At 42.2% G+C, this 27,773-nt stretch overlaps 1 protein-coding gene across 1 annotated transcript in view; it reads right to left on the minus strand.

Moving 5' to 3' along the window:
- Positions 1–27,773, minus strand: part of CSMD3 (CUB and Sushi multiple domains 3) — a 1,166,690-nt gene that overhangs the window by 18,068 nt on the left and 1,120,849 nt on the right. Inside the window, exons 66-69 of the mRNA XM_077493847.1 lie at positions 17,593–17,751; positions 11,128–11,240; positions 7,501–7,588; positions 2,225–2,357 (exon numbers count right to left, since the gene is read on the minus strand). Of these exons, the coding sequence (XP_077349973.1) occupies positions 2,225–2,357; positions 7,501–7,588; positions 11,128–11,240; positions 17,593–17,751 (493 nt within the window). The remainder of the gene's footprint in view (positions 1–2,224; positions 2,358–7,500; positions 7,589–11,127; positions 11,241–17,592; positions 17,752–27,773) is intronic.

Here is a 27,773-nt window from a genome sequence, read left to right on the forward strand (position 1 = left end):
TCTTAGGAATAACGCTCTTAAATCTGTTCAAACCAGAGTCTAGCAGACACCCCGGGTATGATAAAGTTTATAACATAATAAAGAATAATAAAAATTATTCAATAATGTAATAAAATCCTAAAACACTGAAAAATTGACACTTTTTGGTTGCTATGGGCAATCTCCAAATTCCAGGCAGTAAAAAACAGTATTTATAATATAAAAGTGCATGCAGGGCATTGCACAGACCACTAGGGACAAAGGGGGTGTGTATTTTTTAATACAGCACTGTAAACTGTAAGATTACAGTGCTGTGTGTGTTTAGTGTGTTTTTACTTTTTTGAATTTGCCGCCGTTCTCCGCTCCCGTGCGCCGTAACGATGCAGGGAACGGAGCTCGGCGGCATTCGGCACTGTGAATCGAGCGGAGGACAGCTCGATCACACAGCGCAGCGGACATCGCTGGATCCAGGGGACAAGGTGAGTAACGCTCCCTGTGTCCTCCCCTGCATCGAGCGAAGCCATCCCGAGTCTGGCTCGGGGTTACCGCTCCTGTCAGTATATTCCTACCCCGAGCCAGACTCGGGATTACCGCTAGGGGGGTTAAAGAGAATAGCCTTTACTCCTTTAGTAAACCTATTCTATTCCATGTCCAGAGGCTAAATAACCTAAAATATAGAAACTTTTAGGAAGAAGTACTTCCAACTATGGATATGGACGTGTAGAAAACGGTTAAAATATGCTAATCAATATGCAAACATAAAATTCTCTCTTTTTTATTATATGTTAATACAGTTGTCCTCTTTTTTATTTGTCTATATGTACACTATATTAGTCAAGCATTTCTTATAAATGGCTGGTATTGTCAGCAAAGTGATCTGTTAGACTGGAATTTTTAGTTCATTTTCCACTGTATAAACACTCTTTTTTCATCTCTGTTTTACTTTCTTACAATAATGGAATGATTTCACCCAATTTATGCATTTACATTTCCTCTATCTTGAAGCTATAGTCTTATATTATTTGGTTCCGCTTCATGTGTATTTTGTGAATCTACAATCTTCTCTGTAGAGAAAGTCTTTAGTGCTTACAGAAATATTTTTTATACAATAAACTGTACAGCCACAATATCGTAAGTATTGTCCTATGTCTGTTAGAAGCATTAAAAGAACCTGTCAGGACTGAAATTATGCAAGAATCTGGATAGGCAACCCTACATTATTAGTCTAGGGCTATATCGGCTTTTTCCATTTCTTTGCTGCTGAGAGATCTAACATCTTGGCAGTCATCTAATTTGAAACACACCTAAATGAAAGTAAATGCTTTCAACCCAGTCAATAAAATGTCATGTATGTTTTACCATGTTAATTTAATGTTTGATATTTCTAAATCTGCAGCTTTCATTAAAATAATAGCTGGTGACCATGCCATTAAAGTGGTTGTAAACCCTTACAACACACTTTGACCTACAGGATTAAGGCTTACCTGTAGGTCCAAGAAATATCTCCTAAACCTACACAGTTTAGGAGATATTTGCAGAAAGACAGGCACTGCTGTCTACGGTGCATGCACCCTAGACAGCGGCGCGCAGGTGCACTGAGCACACCGCCGTCAACGGCGATATGCTGCGCATGGCGGCTCCCGTGTGCATGCGCGGGAGTGACGTCATTGCGGCTTTTCCGAATGACAGCGGTGAAGCAGCGAGACCCAGCGAGAAGATGGATGCGCCGGACTACAGGGGACAGCGGTGACATCGCTGGCTCCTGTGTCAGGTAAGTGACACATAATGGACTACTATGCGATGCTTTACCTTTGCAGGGAATGAAAGAGGAAGTAAACTAATCAGGGTTTACTTCCTCTTTAAGATCCTCATTTGGGCACTTTGTGTTATAGAGTGACAACATGCTGTTAATGTCTCCCAGTGGTGTTCTTGCATCATCACCCTGTCCAAATGAACTCCATATGGAGACTACAGGACATTAGGTAGGCATTGTCCAATGTGTCTGCAAAGCAGCTCGAAGATGCAACAAATGATAAAAAAACAATGACATTAAATGATATTCAGTTAAGGCTTACATCTGCTTTAATATGATGACAATAAGAAGACTGTCAACAAGCAGTTAAATCGCCCAATTTCCAGTGTAACCATATCTCTGGATGTCCACTTATTTGCCTTTATATGTCTAAATTCGGATCCTTCAACTCACTGTTTTACAAGGCAGGTTCAGACTTGAATGACAACTTACCTTTGTTTATATAGATAAAATCCAAAACCAGCAAATATAAGAGCGAAGAAAGGCACCAGGATAGCAATAGCGACAGAGCTACTGTTTGTTCCGAGCGACTGGTTTGAAGAATTATCCTCTGATGTGTTAATTCCTGTCAGCATAAACAATGAGGTAAAATAAGTTTCTGTCTTCACAGCAACATGACTAGTGAGATATGTAATTAGCATATTGTCAAATGTTATTTCCCTGCTATAATTTCTTTATTGTGACATAATGTTTTACGGTCATCCCCCAACAGTGTAATGTGGGGGGAAGGGGGGAGTGGATGAGGAATACAGTAGACATTTAAGTAATTCATCCCGTGGTGTCAATACTTGGGATGAATTACTTTCCTGCAACCACAGGTAACCAAAGGAAAGAAATTTACTTGATTCCCCCATCCTATTGTCTTCTCCTGCCAAGGGGGGCAGGGGTCTGCTAGTGATAATCGCAAGAGAATCCAGCAGTCTGGTTGTACCCAAATTGATTGATCAATCAACTTGGTACATTTAGCCTGCCCATTAATGGTTTGAATCTCAGCCAGTTCAGCTGACGATTCGAACTGTGTATGGCCAGCCTAAGTCTCTATCACTTTCAAGAGTGTGTATAAACAATCCTCTGGAAGAGGTGATGGTCAGAATTTAATAAGTCAGCGGTTTTGAGGACTCTATTGTAAATGGCTTTGAAATATCTTTAAAGAGGCACAATATGACACATTTCTGTAAGTACAGAGCAGACAATCCTGCAAGGAAATAATATCATTTTATCTGACAAAGAAAAGTGGCAACAAACCCAATTATGAGTTGTTTAGATTTTGTGGTGACTTTGATGCTGAGAAGTTCACACCATTAAAATTATTGTAAAATAAAGGTTTTGTGGTAGTTAGTCAGGATTAATGCATTTAATAAGATTTGGCATAGAAATAACCTTCACTATGTCACAAAAAGAATGTCGGTGGAGATGCTAGAACCAAGTTAAGTAAAGTCTGCTGTTATCTCCAGTTTTGAGGGGCAACTCTCGAATGTATGGGGCAACCCTAAGGGGTTGATGTACCTAAAGCCAATGTTAGTACAGTGATCTCCCCTGCTGAGCCACCCCCCACCGCTAGAACACTCCTGTCAGCGTTCTTAGTCATTGGCTGAGAGCATCGACTGGGAGTCGGTCGGCAGACCTTTTTCGGTCATGACTCTTCGAAAGAAGCCAGCTTCTGTCAGACTGGCTGCCATACACATGGGCTGAATGTCTGCAGTTTTTTATTGAACTGGCCGATGTCGCCCAGAATTTGGCCCATGTGTACTAGGCTTTACGACAGGTTCTTAAAGTAATAAGGCCTACTGAAATCTGCCACATATGTCAGAAACCTTAACCAGACGGTCACAAGGCTTTCCTGAATATGGTGCAGGTCATTCCGATGGAAAATATCTGATCGGACCGTGTTGTCGGATAATCCGACAGTGTGTGGGCTCCATCGGACTGTTTCCGCCGGAATATCCGACGGACCAAGTTTGAGAGCTTGGCTATAAAACTTTCCGACAACATGATCCGATCGGACTTTGTCCGATCATGTGTAGAGAATTCCGATCGGATGCTCAGATCAAATTCCTAGACCAAAGCTATTGGCTACTAGCCTGAACGTAGTCCCGTCGTAACAAAATAACGTCATCACGTTCTGAACGATTGGATTTTCTGACAACTCTGTCTGACCGTGTGTATGCAACACAAGTTTCGGACAAAATCCGTCAGACAAAATGCGACGGATTTTGTTGTCGGAATGTCCGACCGTGTGTACAAGGGCTTAGAGGTTGATTTACTAAAGGCAATACTTTGCAAAGAGTGCGAGTGCAGTTGCTCCAGAGCTTAGTAAATGGTAACGCTTCACTTTGCAAAGTGTACCCAATCACATGCAAGGGAAAAAATAAAAAATAATAATTTTTGCTTGCACCTGATTGGATGATGGAAGTCAGAGGATCTTTTGCTCATTTACTAATCTCTGGAGCAACTGCTCTTCCAGAGTGAAAATAGCACAGTGTATATGTCTTTAGTAAATAAACCCCATAGCGCTCTTAATTGAGATACACTATAGTGGGGTATGCTTTGTTCATATTTCATGTCTCAGGTTTACAACCACTTTAGCATACCAAAAACAGTCAGACATTAGGTGACCTCTGACCCTCTGATTACTTCACCAGATGGTGCCCCTAAATTCCTATTTGAATTGATAGTATTTACTTTCAATTTGTCTTCTTTTTAAAACTTTTTTGAATACATATATACAGTCTGGTATGTCAAAGTGGAGTTCCACCCATTTTTTAGTTTATTAAAAGTCAGCAGCTACAAAAAGCACAGCTGCTGACTTTTAACAAACTGACACTTACCTGCCCCACGGTCCAGCGATGTGGCCGCCTGGAGGCTATCTCCTCTCCCCCTCCTCTTCTCGGCGTCATCATGGTAGCTGTGGGCACCCTGCCGTGACAGTTTACTGCTTCACGGCCGAGCGCACACTGCACAAGTCGTGCCATTCTCTCCTATTGGCCGACCAATCTTCTGGGACCAGAGTTGTGTCCCAGAAAAATTCTGGCAGGGAGGGGCCGCCTAGGGCGAGAGGAGGAGTTGCCTAGGCGGCCGAAGATAGGAAGTAGGACAGTAAGTCCCACAAAAAAAGGGTACACACTCCCCCAGCAATAAAAATGACATGACAAATGTGGCATGTCAGGGGGCGAAGAGTGCTTAAAGTGGAAGTTCCAGTTTTGGGTGGAACTCCGCTTTAAGAACATAAAGTAATATAAGGCAATATGTGTACAAGCAAATCTATATATATTTATCACACACAGCTCATTGAATGCATGCAGTGTGTGTCCCGCGAGGAAAGCAGACCAAAGCAATTTATTGTTTAATAATTCCTCTTTTTAATGAAATGACAATTTTGGTAGTTTATTTGCTGGTTAGTTCACAGGGGACATGGCATTTTCATTGTGGTAGTGAATAATTAGATTGTAAATATGAAGCTTCAGTTTACAGTAAATCTATAAAATCCAAACAGGTGCTTTTTTTTTCTGTGGGCAAGATTGCTTTTAATAACACTGACACAAATTGTCATACAGAGGCAGCAATGAATCATTTATTATATGAAGTGATGTAGTAAAATGGCTTGTCTATATTGCAAGCTGCAATCCAAATGTATGGCTGAGATATCTTTTCCTTCTGCAAAAAAAGGGTAATTGACAAGATATCCACTAGGGAGATGGATTTTACTTATGCAATCCAGTTCCTTAAGGCTAAGTTTAAATGTGTGGCAAGATTTCTGCACCTCTAAAAAACAATCTCCATTTGGATTGCTTTTCTTATAAATCAGGAATTAAAGGTTTCCAGAGCAAGTGTACATCAATGAAGAAAACATGTAGTCATCACGTTACTACAAAATGTCTTCTTTACAAGCTAATCTTGGTTTACAAGTGCAATGCATAGGGTGTGTCAGGTGTGCCAGGGCATACCCTAAACACCCTGTGTGGTGCAGATTCCCCTTTCACATTTTTCACCAAAGCCCCCTAATGGGGCTCTGAAAAATAAAAATAAAAGAAATTAAAAAATATATATTTGTAAAAAATAATAAAACATAAAATACAAATAAAAACTACTGACACCATCCATTGCTCTACAGACACCAATCACTGCCCTACTGACACCGTCACACACATATGTGTTTAAGCTTTGAGGTGCACACCCAAATGAAAAAAAAAAAAAACAGCAAAAAAAAAAAGGGAACCAAGATACAAGCTACAGCAAAAAACACATTTAGGGTCCTTTCACATGGGACGGATCCATGATGATCCGCCCCGTGAACATCCGCTGAGCTGGTGGATGACAGAGTGGTCCCTACACACTGTGCGGGGACTGCCCTGTCAGATCTCCCCTCTCCCCTATGGGGGGGATCGGATGAACACGGGCCATCTGTCCGTGTTCATCCAATCCGCTCTGCAGAGGGACTTTAATAGAGTTCTAAAGTTCACTCAAAGTTTAGGTCTGTTCGCAGGTTATGGTGTGAACCAAACCGGGGGGTGCTCGGCTCATCCTTAGTTATGAGATATAAAAAAAACAAATCATGTTTAACAGTGTCAGGGGATAATTACTTAAAGCGGGAGTCCGCCGGGAGTTCCGCCGTTTTTTTTTTTTTTTTTAAAGCCAGCAGCTACAAATACAGCAGCTGCTGACTTTTAAATTAAGGACACTTACCCGCCCAGCGCGCCCGCGATGCCGGCACCCGAAGCCGATCTCTCGATCGTCTCTCGGGTGCTGCCGCCGCCATCTTGGGTATGGGAATCAGGAAGTGGAGCCTTTCGGCTTCATTTCCCGATTCCCTACTGCGCATGCGCGAGTCGCGCTGCGCAATAAGGATGGACCCACTGCCTCTGGGATCTGTGTGTTTCCCAGCAGGCAGTGGGGGAATTTCGGAAAGGGGCTTAGATCTACGCCCCTTTCTGCAGAGAGCTATCCCGGAAGTGGGTGCAGATACCTGTACTGTACAGGTACCTGCACCCCCCCCCCCCTGAAAGGTGCCAATTGTGGCGCCGGAGGGGGGGAGGATTCCAATGAGCGGAAGGTCCACTTTAGGGTGGAGCTCCGCTTTAATTACTGCCATGGCTGTGAAGCAATGCATTATGCTTGCAGCATATGAACACCCCTGTTGGAGGGGCTATAAAAATGCAGCTCAACCATGTATGTTTATCATCCCTAATTGCAAGTCCAAACAAGCCTTTAAAGGTAACCCTATCCAAACAGCTTTGCTCTTAGCTCCAATATAAAAGCACATAATGAAATTCCATGCTCATGGTTTATTTCTGCTGGTATGCTATTTAGTTCACCTAATTCACCAAAGATGCATCGCATGATCAATTTGAAGGCCTACTAAATTCTGTATTTTTTGCAGTAAAAACGATTTCACTAAAGTCACTTTTGTATCCTTAATTAGGGTCGGAGAATGAAAAGCTGACAATAAAGGCACACACAAATGGACACGTCATGTTGCTGACCGGCTACTTACAACTACAATCACGCTATTAGCAGAATGTGGTGACAGTATACCCTAATGTTATAGATGTATTGATAAAAAATGAGCAAATTCATCTTGTCATTTTAAGATTGAAGACCTAACTGGGCTAGGAGGAAGATGGAAGGACCGTGAAGGGGGAGGCAGGGAATATAAATGATTCACTCTATCTAATGCCATAGTACCAAATTGAGACTTTTCAAATACTTGCCTATACTTCTTAGTCCAAATTGCCCATAATCTTTCCCATGAATGGAACCTTGAAAAACATATGTAGCTCCATCAGGCTCAGCTGATACCTGAAGTAAAAAAAATTGATCATTTGGATTTTGCATTAATATTTTGCATTGCATTTGGATTTACAGTATTTACCGTACATAACAGAAGCAGATTATAGAAAATACAACAGTGGCTACTGAGAAATATATTTAATCAAGCTAAACCAGGGATCCACAAACTTTCCAAACAAAGGGCCAGTTTACTGTCCTTAAGACCTTATATAGGCTATATTGTGGCATGTGGGAAAAGAATGTGCCCTGGCATCAGTGAGATCAAACAATGTCCCAAGTTTAGGGGTAAGTATGGGTAAATAATGACCTATCTCCCTTAACTATGTTAAGAGGGAATCCTGATTTCCCTCTAGGTGAACCCATTCATTTCCTGCAAAGCGACTGGCCTTTTGAGGGTGTACTAGCTTTCCAGTTCTATTCAGACTGAAAACCCATTTCCTTAGACAAACTCAGAACGATCACTAAAACGGCTTTGTTTCCCTTCTGGACTTACAGGCAAATCCGACACTTTCTAGAAACCCATGCTCATCAAACAAGCTGGACGAGACAACTTACACCCTTTGAATCTCTCTGCCATCACAAATCTCCACAAAGACACTTGATCTCTCTTAAAAAAAACACGCTCCTCTCATAGACCCCAGTGCAAACCCTTGCTCCCTCACAAGTGTCCTGGAACAGAGACTTGCAAACACCGCTTACAACAGATGACTGGAACACAGTCCATGAAGACGCACATAAGGGCTCATTAAATGTGGCGATTCAAGGAAATGGCTATAAGGTGATTACCAGATGGTATAGGACCCCCTCACGTCTCCACAAATTCTATCCCCACATTCCTGATACCTGCTGGCAATGTGGGTCGGGGGTGAGTACTATGCTCCATGTGTGGTGGGCCTGCAAGAATCTTCAGCCTTCTTTGAGAGAGGTCCATGATCTCACACATATCACCAGATTCGCTCTTGACTTCACCCGGCCCAGTTCCTCCTACATCATACCTCCCTATCCAAAAAATATTACTATAAATCCTTGGCCATGCATATTGTCAATGCAGCCAGACTCTGTATCACCATTGGCATTCCACATGCACTCCAGGAAATGGTTTGCGAGAATTTCCAAAAAAAGGATATGGAGGAGCTGATCCATATCTCGCAAGATAGAATGCACACATTCCCAATTATATGGACTTGCTGGATTCACTTTACAACCACTGATAAATACCATCAGTATACCCAATAGGGCTACTCTATGAACCCTGGGATGAGCTGCAGATTACCTTCAGCGGGGGGTGGGGGGTGAGTGCGGACCCACTTCAGTCAATCCAATAATCCCCCCTATAGCTTACCCCCCTCTTTAACTTCTTCCCCCCTTCTATCTCTATTGCCGGCTTTCCATCCCCCTTCCTACTGTAAATATTTCCCCCGTCCCCTCCCTCTTTACTGCTTCCTCTCCCTCTTTCTCTCTACTTTGCTGTTTCTCTCCTGTCCTTGACTTTTGTCTATTTGAATCTTTCTCTGAACTCTTAGCTTCCTAAATGAACCAGTTAAGTTGGGACATTGTGACCTACAGACCATCGCCTCTATCCTAGTACCTCGTATGCTTTAAAAGGTTATATCACATTCTAGTTTTTGACTGGGAACAATTCCATAATGACTCTGAATTTCTTTATTTTGTTCCTGGTCATTGCCCTCCAAGTTGTACTTTCTTACTGTATCTTCCAAATGGCACTATTATATTGTCCTGACCTTATGCTGTCATGTGACTTTATGTTTGATTTGTATGGCTACCTTGTTATATTGAATAAAATCTTCATTGGAAAAAAAATAATAATGACCTATCATCTGTGGTCAGTGGGGAGAGGAACAATGTCTTGAAATTTAATGTTCTTCTCCTTCTTTGCGCCTCCTTTTCCTATGAGTATCTATGAACATAATTATCCTGTGGTTTCTGTATCCTATGTTATCTCTTACTTCCATGTCTGCGTTCAGCTCTGTATATTTTTGTAATTACTAGGTCAAGCAGAGCCTTATTTCTAATATCAAAAAATGAGAAATAATAAAACTATATTCAATATCTCTCCCTCAGCACTCACAGAAAAGATGTTAGTAAAACAATAATAAGCAGCTACTATAATAAAACAAGGCACATCAAATATATGTCAAAGAAAAAATTCCTAAAACATTAGCAGCGCTAGTGCAAAAATAGCAGGCATTAAAAATAGCAATAGATTTGCTTAAAAATGTACAAAATGGTGATCCACTCAGTGCACTAGTGCTGCTAATGTTTTAGGATTTTTTTCTTTGACATATATTTGAAGAGCCTTATTTCTAGTTGGAGCTTCCACCAATTGACACATGAAATTGTCCTGCAAGACATCCAGGATATGACATCAATATGATATTAATATCTAGATAATTTAAGCACCCATGATAATAACTTTTTCCTGCCTCACCACCATTTTTATCTGTGAGACTAGATCAGTCTCCTCTAAATCCTTCAGGTTGGAGGCCTGTAGCATACACCAACATTCTCGTTCAACCAACTCAGAAAAAAAAACCACTAAAATAAAAAACCTCCATATACATTATCTGATACCCACAGTTGATCCAGAGGAAGGCAACAAAAAACAATAAAGCATGGTCCAAAATTACTTCCTGATACCCCAACAGGCATTTGAATGTTCCCTGGATGATCTTTACCTATAAATATTAGTATCCAATTATATTATGAGTATTTAGGGAAAAATCCAGGCCTTCCTTAAAACAAGGTACTGAGTTGGCCCATCAAATCACTCTTGACATACATGCACACTCCTTCCTCTTTTTTACCGACTCTCTCCCTGTGATTCAGGGAATACCCCTGGACAGTCCCAAGCCAGTAAGGTAAACTGTCAAACCAGGTTTCTGATACTCCAACAAAGTCAAAATCCTTTTCATGTATCAGCAGTACCGGTTCTGTAAATTTTTTCACCAAACTTCTAGAATTTGTGAACATGCCTTTTGATTTTGAACCAGCAGATATAATTTTTTCCTTGTGTGTTCTGAGACTGCAATACAATTCTGTCTGCCTACATGCCTTGGCCCTAGACACTCAAGATACATTACCAACACTGACCACAGTAGCACTCTGTGGTCCTCTCTTCCAGCCTGAAATCGCTTCTTCTGATCCCTCCCACTACCACCCAGTTTAAAAGCTTTGGTCATCTTCTTTCGCAACAGAGCTGCACCCTATCTATTTACAGTAAGTGCATTCTGTCTCTGCTATAAAGCCAGTAACTGACCGAAAAGTCAGCCCAGGAACATAAAACCCTCCTTCCTGCACCAGTTCCTCAGCCACTTGTTAAGTTCCCTAATCTCCTGCTGCCTCTCTGGTGTGGCTCAAGGTATAGCAGTATTTCTGAGAATAAAAATAAATCAGGAGAAATTGCTATGATGGAGGCTTGTATCTATTTTATTTTTACGTCTTTAAATTGTGTAGACTTAAAGTCTTACTTCCACCTTCTCTTCTCCATCCTAGTATTATGAAAATGTTATACACAGCATTATACTCACAAATCCATCCATTGCCCATTTCTCATCTTTCATTTTGCTCAGGGAGGTGTGAGATGATGTTTTTACGGAATTGATGTGCAGTATCAATCGTGCTTCTTGGCTTTTGTAAACCCCTGAAATAAACAGATTATAAAATTAGACACCTACATTCAGTAATTTTAAATGTGCATGCATGTAATAGCACTCCAGGTTATCAAAAAGCCCTTATAACTCATTAGCGCCTACATGCTAGTCGCTCCTAGCGTCTTTTTACTAAGAGGATCAGTTATATGTAATATTTATAGTTACTTCCTTCTGCTTTTAGTGTAAGGCAATTAAAGTATGACTCTAGGCAACAATAATAACCCTTAGTGCAATTACATGTCTATTAAAACTCATTAAATATGTTTTTAAATACTAATGGCATTATATCTGCAGTCTGTCTTAATGTGAAGTTTTCAGTTGCATTGTGAAGCGACATATAAACTCCAATGCATTGTGAAAAAAAAAAAATAATCTTATTCCAAATACTGGGTCTGGACTAGACATGTGCATTCGTTTTCGTCCGAATGCATTTTCGTCCGAATTTCAGCTATTTTCGTTTTCGTTTTGACAAACGATAACGAAAGCACAAAATCCGAAAAACGAAAGATCCGACATAAATAAATGCTTTATTTTCGTTTTCATTGTTACAACAGTTCGATATAGAATAGGAGATTCGACATGACTCTGACGATAACAATCTGTCTATAGAACCTGTGGTCGAATGTGCTTAACCTTACCTCTATTAGTCCAAGATTATATAGAGAAAATATTCGACAGAGAAAAAAGATTTGACAGAGAGAAAAGATTCTGCAAGTTACTGTCCTAAAAAGTGTTTGGGGACCCGGGTCCTGCCCCAGGGGACATGTATCAATGCAAAAAAAAGTTTTAAAAACGGCCGTTTTTTCGGGAGCAGTGATTTTAATAATGATTAAAGTGAAACAATAAAAGTGTAATATTCCTTTAAATTTCGTAGGGGGGGGTTGTCTATAGTATGCCTGTGAAGGGGCGCATGTTTCCCGTGCTTAGAATTGTCCCTGCACAAAGTGTCATTTATGCAGGAAAAAAAGTCCTTTAAAATCACTCGCAGCTATAATGAATTGTCGGCTCCCGTAATACAGAGAACACTCATTGAAAGTCATTGATAAAAAAATAAATAAATAAATAAAAAAAAAAGCGTGGGGGTCCCCCAAATTCAATTTCCAGGCCCTTCAGGTCTGGTATGGATATTAAGGGGAACCCTGCCTCAAATTTAAGAAAAAATTTGACGTGGGGTTCCCCCTAAATATCCATAACCAGACCCTTCAGGTCTGGTATGGATATTAAGGGGAACCCCGCATCAAATTTAAAAAAATTTTGACATGGGGTTCCCCCTAAAAATCCATACCAGACCCTTTATCCGAGCACGCAACCTGGCAGGCCGCAGGAAAAGAGGGGGGGACGAGAGAGCGGCCCCCCCTCCCTCCTGAACCGTACCAGGCCACATGCCCTCAACATTGGGAGGATGCTTTGGGGGTCCGTGACCCCTCAAAGCACCTTGTCCCCATGTTGATGAGGACAAGGGCCTCATCCCCACAACCCTGGCTGGTGGTTGTGGAGGTCTGCGGGCGGGGGGCTTATCAGAATCTGGAAGCCCCCTTTAACAAGGGGACCCCCAGATCCCGCCCCCCCCCCCTGTTTGAAATGGTAAGGGGGTACAAAAGTACCCCTACCATTTCACAAAGAAAGTGTAAAAAATGGTTAAATAAAACAAACACACTTTTGAAAAATTCCTTTATTAAAAATAAAAAAAAGATTCCAGCGGCGGTAATCCACTCTTGCTATCCAGCGACGGACGGTCAGCTCTCCATCGATGTCTAATGTCATCCAGCGCAGCGCAGCATCCTTCTTCTGTCTCCGTGGAGGAGACACTACAGACATTCCGGCGGCTTGACGTTTCTTATATAGGGTGGGCGCCCCGCCCCCCTCTGACGCAAGGGGAAACCCGGGGTTCCCTGTGACGTAGGGGTGACCCGCACCCCTCTGATGTAACACAGGCAGGTTTCCGTTACATCAGAGGGGGGCGGGGTCACCCATACGTCACGGGGAACCCCGGGTTTCCCCTTGCGTCAGAGGGGGCGGGGTCAGGTGACGGGTGGCCCCGCCCTCCGTATATAAGAAACGTCAGCGCCGGAATGTCTCCAGTGTCTCCGTGGAGGAGACAGAAGAAGGATGCTGCGCTGCGCTGGATGACATTAGACATCGATGGAGAGCTGACCGTCCGTCGCTGGATAGCAAGAGTGGATTACCGCCGCTGGAATCTTTTTTTATTTTTAATAAAGGAATTTTTAAAAAGTGTGTTTGTTTTATTTAAACATTTTTTACACTTTCTTTGTGAAATGGTAGGGGTACTTTTGTACCCCCTTACCATTTCAAACAGGGGGGGGGGGGCGGGATCTGGGGGTCCCCTTGTTAAAGGGGGCTTCCAGATTCTGATAAGCCCCCCGCCCGCAGACCTCCACAACCACCGGCCAGGGTTGTGGGGATGAGGCCCTTGTCCTCATCAACATGGGGACAAGGTGCTTTGAGGGGTCACGGACCCCCAAAGCATCCTCCCAATGTTGAGGGCATGTGGCCTGGTACGGTTCAGGAGGGAGGGGGGGCCGCTTTCTCGTCCCCCCCTCTTTTCCTGCGGCCTGCCAGGTTGCGTGCTCGGATAAAGGGTCTGGTATGGATTTTTAGGGGGAACCCCACGTCAATTTTTTTTTTAATTTGACGCGGGGTTCCCCTTAATATCCATACCAGACCTGAAGGGTCTGGTTATGGATATTTAGGGGGAACCCCACGTCAAATTTTTTCTTAAATTTGAGGCAGGGTTCTCCTTAATATCCATACCAGACCTGAAGGGCCTGGTAATTGAATTTGGGGGACCCCCACGCTTTTTTTTTAATTTATTTATTTATTTATTTTTTTATCAATGACTTTCAATGAGTGTTCTCTGTATTACGGGAGCCGACAATTCATTATAGCTGCGAGTGATTTTAAAGGACTTTTTTTCCTGCATAAATGACACTTTGTGCAGGGACAATTCTAAGCACGGGAAACATGCGCCCCTTCACAGGCATACTATAGACAACCCCCCCCTACGAAATTTAAAGGAATATTACACTTTTATTGTTTCACTTTAATCATTATTAAAATCACTGCTCCCGAAAAAACGGCCGTTTTTAAAACTTTTTTTTGCATTGATACATGTCCCCTGGGGCAGGACCCGGGTCCCCAAACACTTTTTAGGACAGTAACTTGCAAATTAGCCTTTAAAATTAGCACTTTAGATTTTGAACGTTGGAGTCCCATAGACTTTAATAGGGTTCTAAAGTATGCTATATAGTTAGCTCCGTCGAATCTTCTTTATACATTCGACAGACACCATAAGCCTTCCAAGACAGATTCGACCGTAATTCATGTGGATTTTCGGACGAATGCAATTTTTGAACGAAAAACGAAATAAATAAAAACGAATTTCGGGAGTAACTAAATAAATTAAGTTTTCAGACGAAAACGAAATTCCGAAACGAAATATTTTACTCTGCACATGTCTAGTCTGGACTGGGGGGATGTTTAGAAGCACGAATAGGAAGGAAAGCACATAGAACAGGGGTCTCAAACTGGTGGCCCTCCAGCTGTTACAAAACTTCAAGTCCCATGATGCATTGCAAGGCTGACAGTTACAAGCATGACTCCCACAGGCAGAGGCATGATGGGACTTGTAGTTTCACAACAGCTGGAGGGCCGCCAGTTTGAGTCCCCTGAAATAGAAAAATCATCTCTAATGGGATGTTTATTCTTTGTCCAATGATTATGGTATAGGTGAAGGATGCTTAATGAGTTGTGTGCTCTGTATAGTGACTGTACTATTACCTGTACAATTTGGCAAAGGTGTATGAATCACATACAAGGGTAAATACAGCTATACAAACTTTGGCAGACTTTGAAGCTGACAACATTGATCTCCAGTCGACTTTGATGTAAAAGAGACATATTCTTTTGGTGTGGACTAGGTGTAGATTCAGGCATGTAGAGGTAATAAACAAGTTTTGATGTAATACGGCACATGTCCACCCTGCACAACATTGTGTGGTTTTATGGCTCATTGATAGTTGCTAGTTTGTGAGTACAACTTTTTACTGATTCTATTATTCAATAAATGTTTTTTGGTAATGCACTAGGTGCGTGTGCCTTCAATTTAGTTTTGTTTTTCTAGTATCTATCCAATTACCCTATCTGAAGAAGGCAGCATCCACCTAGTCCCTGAATACTGTTGGCCTTGCTGCTTTTTTACCACAGAAGACCTCTTAGCGCTGGAAGTGAGTGTTTGCCTTTGGAAATAAAAAAATGTTTAAAAAAAAAAACAGTGTGCACCCCCCCCCCCCCAATACATACCAGGCCATACAGCAAAATTTAAGAAAAAATAGCATTGGGTCCCCCCCAAAATCCATAGCAGACCCTTATCTGAGCATGCAGCCTGGAAGGTCAAGAAAGGGGGGGCAAGCGAGCGCCCCCCCCCCCATTGAACCATATCAGCCAATATGCCCTCATTTTGGTGTTACAGAGGGCCAAATTACACAGCACAAGCACTGTGCTGTGTAACGTGCTTTAAGTGAACAGAATCAATATCTTTTTTTTAAGGTTAACAAACGCTTTAATCCCATAAAAAAAATTGCACTGCATTTATGATGAAGGCTTTAGGGCACCCAAGAAAGTCCAGCAAGTGCTAGGACCGTCTCCTACAGCTGATTCAGCTGCGGGATTGGGGCACCACTAGTGCAGAGCTTGGTCAGGAATGGCAGCAGGCAGGTGTGAGTACATCTGCATGCACAATGAGGCAAAGACTTTTGGAGGATGGCCTGGTGTCAAGAAGGGCAGTAAAGAAGCCAATTCTCTCAGGAAAAACACCAGGGACAGACCAATATTCTGCAAAAGGGACAGAGATTGAACTGATGAGGACTGGGGTAAAGTAATTTTCTCTGAGGAATCCCCTTTCCAATTGTATGGGGCATCTGGGAAAAAACCTTGTCCTTGAGAAGAAAGGGTGAGCGCTACCATCAGTCCTGTGCCATTCTGAGAACATTCATGTATGGGTTTGCTTCTCAGCAAAGGGAGTGGGCTCACTCACAATTTTGCCCTGAATAAAGAATGGTACAAAAACATCCTCTGAGAGCAACTTCTCCCAACCATCCAAGAACAGTTTGGTGATGAACAATGGCTTTTCCAGTATAATGGAGCACCTTGTAAAAAAGCAAAAGTGATAACTAAAGTGGCTTGGGGAACAAAACATCAAAATTTTGGGTCTATGGCCAGGAAACTCCCCTGAATTTAATGCCATTGAGAACTTGTGGTCAATCCTAAAGAGGGGGGTGAACAAAAAACCCCCACAAATTCTGACAAGCTCCAAGCATTGAATAAGAAAGAATGGGCTGCCATAAGTCAAGATGTGTTGATTGACATCATGTCAGGGCGAATTGCAGAGGTCTTGAAAAAGAAAGGTCAACAGTACAAATATTGACTCTTTGCATAAATTTAATGTAATTGTCAATAAAAGCCTTTGACAGTTATGAAATTCTTGTAATTATACTTCAGTATACCATAGTAACATCTGACAAAAAGATCTAAAAATACTGAAGTAGCAGACTTTGTGAAAATCTATATTTGTATCATTCTCCAAAATTGTGGCCATGGCTGTACATTCATCGGCAACATTTCTGGTATTTACACCCTGCCAAACATAAATTTGCCCTCATTTTCAGCAAATGTTAAACAGCAACTGATCTGTGAATAATACAAAGAATACGAAGTATCTTCTGATCCTGACAAAATACAGAATTTTTACAGGGATCCTACATCGGAGTGGAAAATGAAAACTGGTAAACCTATGAAGAATGTGAGTGGTGGGAAAGCTTTATAAATAGCCAAGGCTAAATGATACACATTAAAAAGGCTTTGCCATAGTCTCTCCTTTATAATTAATCCCTCTAGAGTTAAAAATTGTGAACTTAACTAGCCTTTAGGAACTTTTTTCATTTCTGAGGGTTCAACCCTGCTTGCAAATTCAGGGCTGATGATAAAAAGTATTTCATAAATGTCACTGAACAGCTAGCTATTTTGTTCGTAATATTTAAAAATGAACCAATTTTAGATCAGATATGAAAAAAAATCAGCAAAGTTTCATTGACTCTTTTTATAAGTTATAAAACTTTGCCGGAAAATGTCACCAGTGCTTAGAGAATGAATATGCAGAGATAGCATTTTGAATCCAAAGGAGCCACACTTTTTTATCTTTCATATGGCGTGGACTATATAATTAGGAAGCAATTCAGACAGCAATAGCATAGAGGCTGGAGAACAAAGTGACAAGGTATTACACATTACTTTTTTGTTAAGCATTACTAGAACAGCGGTAATTACCTGAAAGAAGAAACTCAGTGTTGCTGTTGATAAGTGTTGCGTTTACCCTTCCTGTGGATACATTGTAGTTGTTTACTGTCAAATTCATTGGCTGATTCTTTCCCTTCAAGTTGTAAAAGCCTTTCCATACATAATTACGAGAAAAGACATCATCTGGAACTGGAAATTGAGAATGTTAGAGCTCCATGTGAGAGCCAGCAAATCTGTATCTCCTATTAAACAATCCAAGACAAAACAATACTGCTCCAAATACTGCTCCAAAGACTAAGGCCTCAATGGTACCTCAGACAATTCGGGTGCCTGCAAGAGTATCTCACCCACACTCCCGATCCCAAAGAAGTCTGGGAGATTTGCTTAATGTTCTGGCGTCCATAGACTGACTGCCACATCTCTAAATACAAATGTAAACATGGACAAATGGCCCCAAAGTCTCATTTTTTTAGTTAAAAATAACAAGCATGTTATACCTACCGGCTCTGTGCAAATCCACTGCCCAGATCCTCCTCTTCTCAGGTCCCTCTTCAGTGCTCCTGGCCCCTCCCTGCTATTTAGTGCCCCCACAGCAAGCAGCTTGATATGGAGGCAGCCGAGCCAAAGCTCCCTGTGTCCATTCAGACACAGAACCGTGGCCCGGCCCCTTTCTCTCCTCATTGGCTGACTGACTTTGATTGACAGCAGCGGGAGCCAATGTCGCTGCCCTGCTGTCTCAGCCAATGAGGAGGGGAGTCCTGGGCAGCCGAGACACTCTTACAACATTGTTGGGTGTAGATGGGGCTCGGGTAAGTATTGGGGGGAGTGGGGCTGAGGGAGGCTGTTGCATATAGAAGGCTTTTTACCTTAAAGCATAGAATGCATTAAAGTGGGAGTAAACCCGCTGACTTTTTTTTTAATACCTGCAAGGGAAAAGGCATAATGAGCTAGTATGCACCGCATACTTGCTCATTATGAAATACTTATCTTAGAATGAAGCTCCAGCATCACACTCGGTTCATGCTGCAGGAGCTGACATGTTCCCACTGTGTGTCTTCCAGGTATCGCGGCTGCGGCGCTGTGAGTGACCGGAGCCACAAAGTCATCACTCCCGCATATGCGTGCAGGAGTTTTCTTCCCAGCAAGGTCCGGCGTCTACCGGACTTTCAGCCGAGAATCCCCTGTGCGCTTGCGCCGCTGAAATCAGCGGGTCATTGCGAGGGGAATATCTCCTAAACCATACAGGTTTAGGAGATAGTCTTTTTACCTACAGGTAAGCCTTATTATAGGCTTACCTGTAGTTTAAAGTCAAAAATTGGACTATACAACCGCTTTACGATAAAAAAACCTTCTGCCTTTACAATCACTTTAATAGTAAAGATACAGTATAGTAAAATATAATAAAGGTCTTGTTGATTTTATTATACTTTATCTTTACTATTAATTTAACCACTTCCCACCCGGCCGATGCATATATACGGCCGGGTGGGAGCCGTCTACTCCTGATAGGACGTTCAGGAACGTCATTCAGGAGTAGCGGGATCGCGCGCGCGCGCGCCCGCGCAGCGGCGCGATCCCGATGTGCTCGTGTCACCCGGACACGGCACATCTCAGATCGGCAGGAGGGCTCTGTGATTGGCCCTCCTGATCACATGACGGCCGTGTCCAATCACGGCCGTCATGTGATGTAAACAAACAGCCGGTTGCTAGGCAATCGGCTCTCCTCTCCTCACACGGAAGTCACCGCTGAGGAGAGGAGAGCAGAACGCTGCAGCCGGCTGATGATCAGTGAGTATGGGCTGCTTTTTACAGCTTTTTACTCACTGATCATCAGTGTAGTGTAAACACACAACACACCACACAGTACAAACACAGTCCCCACATATGTCCCCAAAACACACATGTCCCCAAAACATACATGTCCCCAAATAATAAAAACACATGTCCCTAATAATAAAAACATGTCCCCCACATATGTCCCACTAAAATCACATGTCCCAATGATTATCTGCACACATATGTACGTGATCACCTGCACACATATGTACATGATCATTTGCGTACATATGTCCGTGATCACACAAACCAATTATTATACACTTAACGGAATTTTTTTTACCAAAAACATGTAGCAGAATACATTTTGGCTTAAATTTATGACAAAATTTGATTTTATTGGATTTCTTTTCAAATAGAAAAAAGAAAATATTGTTTTTTTTCCAAATTTCCGCTATTTTTGCGCTTATATCGCAAAAAAAAAAAACGGAGTCGTGAATAAATAACACCAAAATAAAGCTCTATTTGTGCGAACAAAATGATAACAATTTCATTTGGGTACAGTGTAGCATGACCGCGCAATTGTCACTGAAAGCGCTAGAGCGCTGAAAGCTGAAAATTGGGCTGGGAAGGAAGGGGGTGAAAGTGCCCTGTATTGTAGGGGTTAAATACTGCCTGTAAAGTCCCAAAGGGACTATTTGTTCCATGTTTTACAATCCCCAAAAAAGTAGCACATTTCCATGTCAATGTCATCAGCTTGTGTTATACCGTTTTACTGCATCTCCTACTTACTGGAACTCAGTGATGTACTGTAAGGGGAACCATTTCTGGTGTGCCCAAGGCAGAACTAAAATAGACACTCCTGCACACCTTCATATATTAAACCTGCTTTCTAAACACTGCGGCCTGTATTGGCCCTCTTTATGGTGGAAAAAGTATCACAAAGAATTTTAAAAATATTTCCCAAAGCTCACAAGCATTGCAATGCATGCCATAGAATGTTGTGGTGAGGAATCCTGTTACTCTATTCTGCCCATTTGTAGTGATAATAAGCAAGCTGTTGTCAAACAAAGGGCATAGGAAACCAGGAAATACCACAGGGGCATATAGCAAATATGAGAAAAAAATGCTTCCTACACAGAATTGTCTCCCTAACAGCTGAAGCACACACTAACAATATGACGGTTGTGAGCCCATTCTTTTATAGAATGGAAACTGGATAATATATTCCCTGAAATTATTCAACCTTGTGATTTGACTGACCATGGCCAAAAGCTATTCACTGCATTATAGGTTGTTCCTGTATTCTGGAGGTGAACATGCAATGCTTTCAACTTTGGAAATCCTGGGAATTCCCTGGAATACCATGGTATTAGCAAATTGCTAGTTAACACAAGAATAAGGTCTGATGCATATCTTGTTTTTATCTTGAAAACAATTGATTTGGATAAAATATCATGTGTTGACTAAATCTAAAAAGTCAATTTGTTACCACTGGTACTTGCCAGAAGGAATGGTGTGTCACTGGTGTGTTCACACCAGTTGCAGTAGGACTGTGCTAAGTGGCTATTCCCGTGCAGTCCCACCACATGACAAGACAAAAGGTTTTGTCTCCTGTGTGCCCGTTTCACACCACTGTGTTGTGGTGGTGTGCAGGCATGATGTGCTGTTAAAGAGTAGCGCATGCATTACTTTTTTCAGCACACTGTATTGCATCGCACTGCATGGCAGCCAACTGACCTTCATGAAATGTTTGTGTGACACTTCAATAAAGTATATAAAAAAAATAATAATAATGGGACAGTGCAGTACAGAGCTGTGATTCCCGCCAGACCTCACTGCACATCAGGCCCCGCGTTATAAATCCCTAGTTGGTGTGAATGGACCTTTCAAATCTGCCAAAATGTGGAGTGCTGTCTAAAGAATTCTATATATTTTTATTCCAGTCAAAATTTTGCTCTATATTCTTGTGGTATGTAGGGCTTAAAGTGATTGTAAAGTCTCATTTAAAAATAAAAATAACAAACATGTTATTTCGGACAGCTTAGACATTTGTGGACTTCGCTGGAGAGAGATGGGGCTCAGGTAAGTATTAGAGGGTGCTGGGGAGGTTGCAACACACAAAAAGTTTTTTTTTTATCATAATGCATAGAATGCATTAAGATAAAAAAACCTTCTTCCTTTACAATTCCATTCAAACTGTAACATGTATGGTCAATCTAAAAGTTCTAGGAAGATTCTCAACCTCGGTCAAGTTCATCTTAACTGTATGCCAGCAATGAGTATCTTAGTTTTATTGGATCTACATTTAACCATGAGCAGGCTGATAAAAAGCGTAAAACTTTATGTGGAAGTTTGCCTATCTCTTTCTTATTGGTTATGATGCACTTTAACATGTAGATCAATGCTACTCAATGTCCAGAATAATATATCAGCCTTTTTATATTTTTAAAAAGCAATTAAATTGTAAATCCACAGAAGCATTTCACCAAAGCCCTTAATTATAAATGCTAAAACCACTTGTAGCTAATATTCTACTATCTGCCAAATTGAGTATAACTAGACATTGGAAATAAAATCTGGCCCCTAATCCATCAGAGGTTGCAATTGTTACCCAACAACAATATTTATGTGAAAAATCACTGGCTATGCAATCAAAATCCTTCTGTGCCTTTGAAATTACTTGGTCGCCATGGAAAAACTGGTAAAGCCCTTAGGCCATAGGGACACCTCTCCCCTTCCCTAAAGCTTTAACCTTGTCTACAGTACTGTTGATGTCTTAACCCTTGTACACACGGTCGGAGATTCCGACGGAATGTTTCCTATCAGACCGTTTTGTCGGATATTCCGACAGTGTGTGGTCTGCATGGAACTGTTTCTGTCGGAATATCCGACGGACCAAGTTTTCCAACTTGCTGGTAAAATTTTCTGACAAAATGCTCCGATCGGACGTACTCCGATCATGTGTAGCTTACTCCGACCGACAAAGTGTCACGCATGCTCAGATCAAATTCCTAGACCAAAGCTATTGGCTACTAGCCTGAACGTAGTCCCGTCGTAACGAAATAACGTCATCACGTTATGTACAATCGGATTTTCCGACAACTTAGTCCGACCGTGTGTATGCAACATCACTTCCGGACCTCTTCCGGAATTAATACGTCGGAATTACTCAGACGAATTTAATTGTCGGAATGTCCGAGCGTGTGTACAAGGACTTATTCTGTTCAATGCCTTGCATTAAATCTCCACATGTGGTATTTGATTTAACTATTACTCTACTAGTAAAGTATTTTTTTTATAATAATTTTTATTGGATTATTACAGAACAAAGTACAAAACAGGTATCATTGAAAGGAGAACATACATAAAAAGGGGAGGGGGTGGTATACTCGTATAATTACCAGATACAATATCAATTCTAGTATAGTATTAGTATTCATTTGTTTTTACTAACTGCTTAATTCTGTTAGCTATAATTAGATGTCGACTCAAGTTACTTCTATGCTTGGCGTCTCCATCCACACTAAGAACATTCCTGTTTATTTTTGAAAACCAAATAAACATATTGAAAAATAAATAAATAAATATAAGCTAAACCACTACGAGGAGTTCTTATCTATTAGTTTCTGGTTAAGACAGATAATGGAAAAGAGAGGCAATTCTGCCAGTATGTGATTTTCCCTGCTTGTGTAGATCTGATCATCCGCGGTGATTCCCGGGAGGAGATCAGAACAGGTGACAGATGCAGCAAGTAGTGTGGTTACTCCTAGATGCGTTTTGTCACTCCGTCTTTATCAATAGGCCTACACAAGCGGTGAGAGAGTATCAAGACACAGTATACAGTGCAATATGTTTACATAGAATGCAATTCTTTTACATTTTGTTTGTAAGTGCAGAGGGGTAAAGGGGGTTATTTTATGGAATACTATTTTATATGGATTCACACTATAAGAATTGTTTCCTTCCTTATGTCTGACCCTCCGGAATGATGATGGTTATGGAGCGGGAGTGAATCACAGGACCAGAGTGAATAAACCAATCTTTGGTAATTCTTTTGGGATATCCTGGCAGACGGCGTCCTGACATGGGCATAACATATCCAAAAGGCTATATTCTGATATAAATCTGGTGAGTGCAACTGCTAAGGAAGCCACACACGGTGTGGTGAAGGTGTAATCCCCATACATCTGACGATTTTCAACACAAATTGCTGTTTAAGCACCTCTTAATAGGATCTCCTGCTTTGTTTTTTCTTGGGAACATTTCAGAATATGATTCACTCTCAGCATGTTATACAATAAGAAGCTCTGCTTTGCCAGAGGGACTATTTGTTTGGACTTTGTGGCTCATGTTTTATTACGTTTTTATTATTATAGTAGCTGCTAACTGATTTTAATTTTGGAACATTGAATCTTTACATATAAGCGCTGGATAAGTGACTCTTTTTACTTTAGATTGTCACACCACATGAATGGTAATGTATTGCTGTACCACAAGGTTTGCAACCATTTGTACTAATACAACGCACTTGTATATCTATACAATGGCCAGCCACTTACTAACATATACACATAAATTTTTTGCTACATATCTGAGATGTATGTGTCATAAAACAGAAAGTTAATTGTGTTTCAGTCTTTTAAACATAACGGGTTTCATTATTTTACATTTCCGACAATGGGGAAGTTGAATGATGAGCTAATCAATTAGGCCTTTTTGTGAGTAATTAACCTGATCTCTTGTGGAAAAATCTTTTTCACATTTCATGGTGTGTTAGACTTACAGCTTTGCACATGATTTAGTGAATCGTTAGAGAGAGGGAATGGAATTACCTTCCTCAGCTGCCAGAAAGGGATATGGTTAATGAAATTTCAAATCTCATATTAAAGGGGTTTACCAATTTCAAAAAGAAGCAGGAAAATGACTAAAGCTTGACAGGGGCCTCTGTATTATGCCACTGATTATCTCTATGTGGCATGTCAGGAAAGCAGCTCTGAGAATGATGTGGTATTTGGTCCTGTTTACTGCTGTTTGTAGCAAGTATCATTTTACCAAAAAAGCATCTTTTCGGCCTTTGGTGAAGTGCTTTTGTTTGGTTAAGGTGGGTTTTGCAGGGCAATGCAAAACTCACCTGAGAGGACACTGATGATGGGGGACAGGTTAGAGGACACTGATGATGGGGGACAGGTTAGAGGACACTGATGATGGGGGACAGGTGAGAGGACACTGCTGATGGGGGACAGGGGAGAGGACACCGATGATGGGGGACAGGTTAGAGGACACTGCTGATGGGGGACAGGGGAGAGGACACCGATGATGGGGGACAGGTTAGAGGACACTGCTGATGGGGGACAGGTGAGAGGACAATGCTGATGGGGGACAGGGGAGAGGACGCTGGTGACGCGGGACAGGTGAGAGGACACTGATGATGGGGGACAGGGGAGAGGACACTGATGATGGGGGACAGGTGAGAGGACACAGATGATGGGGGACAGGTGAGAGGACACTGATGATGGGGGACAGGTGAGAGGACACTGATGATGCGGGACAGGTGAGAGGACACTGATGATGGGGGACAGGTGAGAGGACACTGATGGTGGGGGGCAGGTGAGAGGACACTGCTGATGGGGGACAGGGGAGAGGACAATGCTGATGGGGGACAGGGGAGAGGACACTGCTGATGGGGGACAGGTGAGAGGATACTGATGATGGGGGACAGGTGAGTGGACACTGCTGATGGGGGACAGGTGAGAGGACACTGATGATGGGGGACAGGGGAGAGGACACTGATGATGGGGGACAGGGGAGAGGACACTGATGATGGGGGACAGGGGAGAGGACACTGATGATGGGGGACAGGTGAGAGGACACTGCTGATGGGGGACAGGTGAGAGGGCACTGCTGATGGGGGACAGGTGAGAGGACACTGATGATGGGGGACAGGGGAGAGGACACAGATGATGGGGGACAGGTGAGAGGACACTAATGATGGGGGACAGGGGAGAGGACACTGATGATGGGGGACAGGTGAGAGGACACTAATGATGGGGGACAGGGGAGAGGACACTGATGATGGGGGACAGGGGAGGGGACACTGATGATGGGGGACAGGTGAGAGGACACTGATGATGGGGGACAGGGGAGAGGACACTGATGATGCGGGGCAGGTGAGAGGACACTGATGATGGGGGACAGGTGAGAGGACACTGATGGTGGGGGACAGATGAGAGGTCACTAATAGTGGGAGAAAGATGAAGGGTCACTGATTATGCGGAAAGATAAGGGGGCACTAATGGTGGGGGACACTGATGATGAAGGACAGATAAGGGGGAGCGAATGGTAAGTGACAGATGAGCGGTCACTAATAGTGGGGGACAGGTGAGGGGGGACGCTGATGGTGGGGGACAGATGGAGGTGCAGTAATGATGGTGGGCATATGAAGGTGACTTTAATGCCAGGAGACAGATGATGGGGCGCTGATGACAGGAGACAGATGAGGGGGAGACTGGTGTTGGGGGACAGAACAAGGGGGTCCCTGATAAGGATTCTCTGATGAGGGGAAAACTGATGTGGGGGCTCTGATGAGGAGTTTTTGATGCGTAGGGGTCACTGATGAGGGAGTCTATAATGAGGGGGAGCTGATGAGGAGAACCTGATGAGGAGTCTCTGGAGTGGGTATCACTAATGAGGGAGGTGATTATAAGGGGGTGGGGACACAGGATGTGATGTCAGTCTGTGCATAAAAAAAGACGTATATGAAAACTGTTGTCAGTGTGCATGGAAATGAATGTCAATGTGCATAATAATTGACTGAATTGCGCGTGAAAACTGATGTAAACTCATGTCTCTGCAAGTGAAATCTGCGCAGATGTAGCATCAGTTTTTATGCACATTTGGTATGAACAAGCCCTAATAGTGAACCTGTAGTTTTAGAATAAAAGGAAATAACTACCTCTTAATTAATAACATGTATAAACAAACCCCTTTCTTGTGAATGGAATTTTCAAGGTGCCACAGATATAATATAAGTATATAAATACATACATATATATATATATATATATATATATATATATATATACAGGATTTAAAGTGTTTGTTACCCTAAAAAAAATTGATCCTGTTCCCTTAAAGCATGTTATACAGCACAGTGTTTGTGCTGTGTCATTTGGCCCCCTGTATAACCTAAAATATCTGGCTGATCCTGCCTGGTTCTGCCCTCCCCCTTGTAGACTGACAACGGTTAATTATGGCTGCTGAGCCTTGACACTGTGGTCAGTTTAAGTATATCTGCCCTCTGCAGGCCTGCTCTCTCCTTCTCTGTCCTTCTCTCCCCCCCCCCTCCCTCCCTGCCTGTCATCTCGAGACAGTGCCTGTCCCTCCCCCCTGCTGCTTTAAAAACTATAATCCATTCATGCCACCCCCTCTGTTATATAACAATATGTGTCCCCGTGTCTGTTCTATATAAAAAAAGATGCAGATTTGTACCTTATATCAGAGCGTCTCCCGGTGCTCACGTGACCACTCTGCTCTCTCTCCTCCCCTCCTCCCCTTCTAGAGGAGAGAGCCAAGGAGTCACGTGAGCACCGAGAAATGCTCTGATATAAAGGTATAAATCAACATCTTTTTTTATATAGCACAGACACTGGGATACATATTGTTATATAACAGAGGTGATGGCATGAATAGATTATAGTGACTAAAGTGTAAATTGGTTGTAAATCTCAGACATGAAATATGAACAAAGTGTACCCCACTATAGTGTGTACTTGTCTCAGTTAAGAGCACTAAGTGTCATATCTGTCTGCTGCTTTGTTCCTTTGCTATCAGCGTGAGTAACTTCTGACAAATTTTCCTGACACCAAGAGAAAAAAAGGTGATGGGGAGGGACCTCTGGCACACAGTCTATGATTGACAGCCTCAGCTCTGTTCCTGTGCACTGAGCTCTGCAGTTTGTAACTTTAGCTCTCTGCCCCCTGTTCTCTGAAAGCTCAGAGAAGCTTAATACATTTTGGACTTTGAACGGTTGAAGAGAAGACTGCAGATAAACAGGTCCAACGTATGTAGGATGATTTGTTTCATCGTTGTGTTTCACCTGAGACCAGACACTTCACTGGGTATATGTGAGGGTTTACAACCAGTTTAATCAAAATACTTCTTAGCAACCACCTCTAAATTTCAATTCATTAAGTGATGTACTGTACATGAATGGTGTAACAATAAACATTATTGATGATACAAATATTTGAAATCCATTGTATTGCTTTACTATATCCGTTTGACTTTGCTCATCAGTTTTCCCCACAAATACTATCAATATCCATTGTCTTCAGACAACTAATAAGTGAGCTAACCCACAATGGGATAAAAAAGGAAATGATGTAGACCCTCTACATAGGTTTGAGCTATGTGTATAGTACCATTCTTGCAAC

Source organism: Lithobates pipiens, unplaced genomic scaffold (assembly GCF_037356315.1).
Source record: "Lithobates pipiens isolate NorthernLeopardFrog02 unplaced genomic scaffold, aLitPip1_a1.2 Scaffold_19, whole genome shotgun sequence".
Lineage (NCBI taxonomy): Eukaryota > Metazoa > Chordata > Amphibia > Anura > Ranidae > Lithobates > Lithobates pipiens.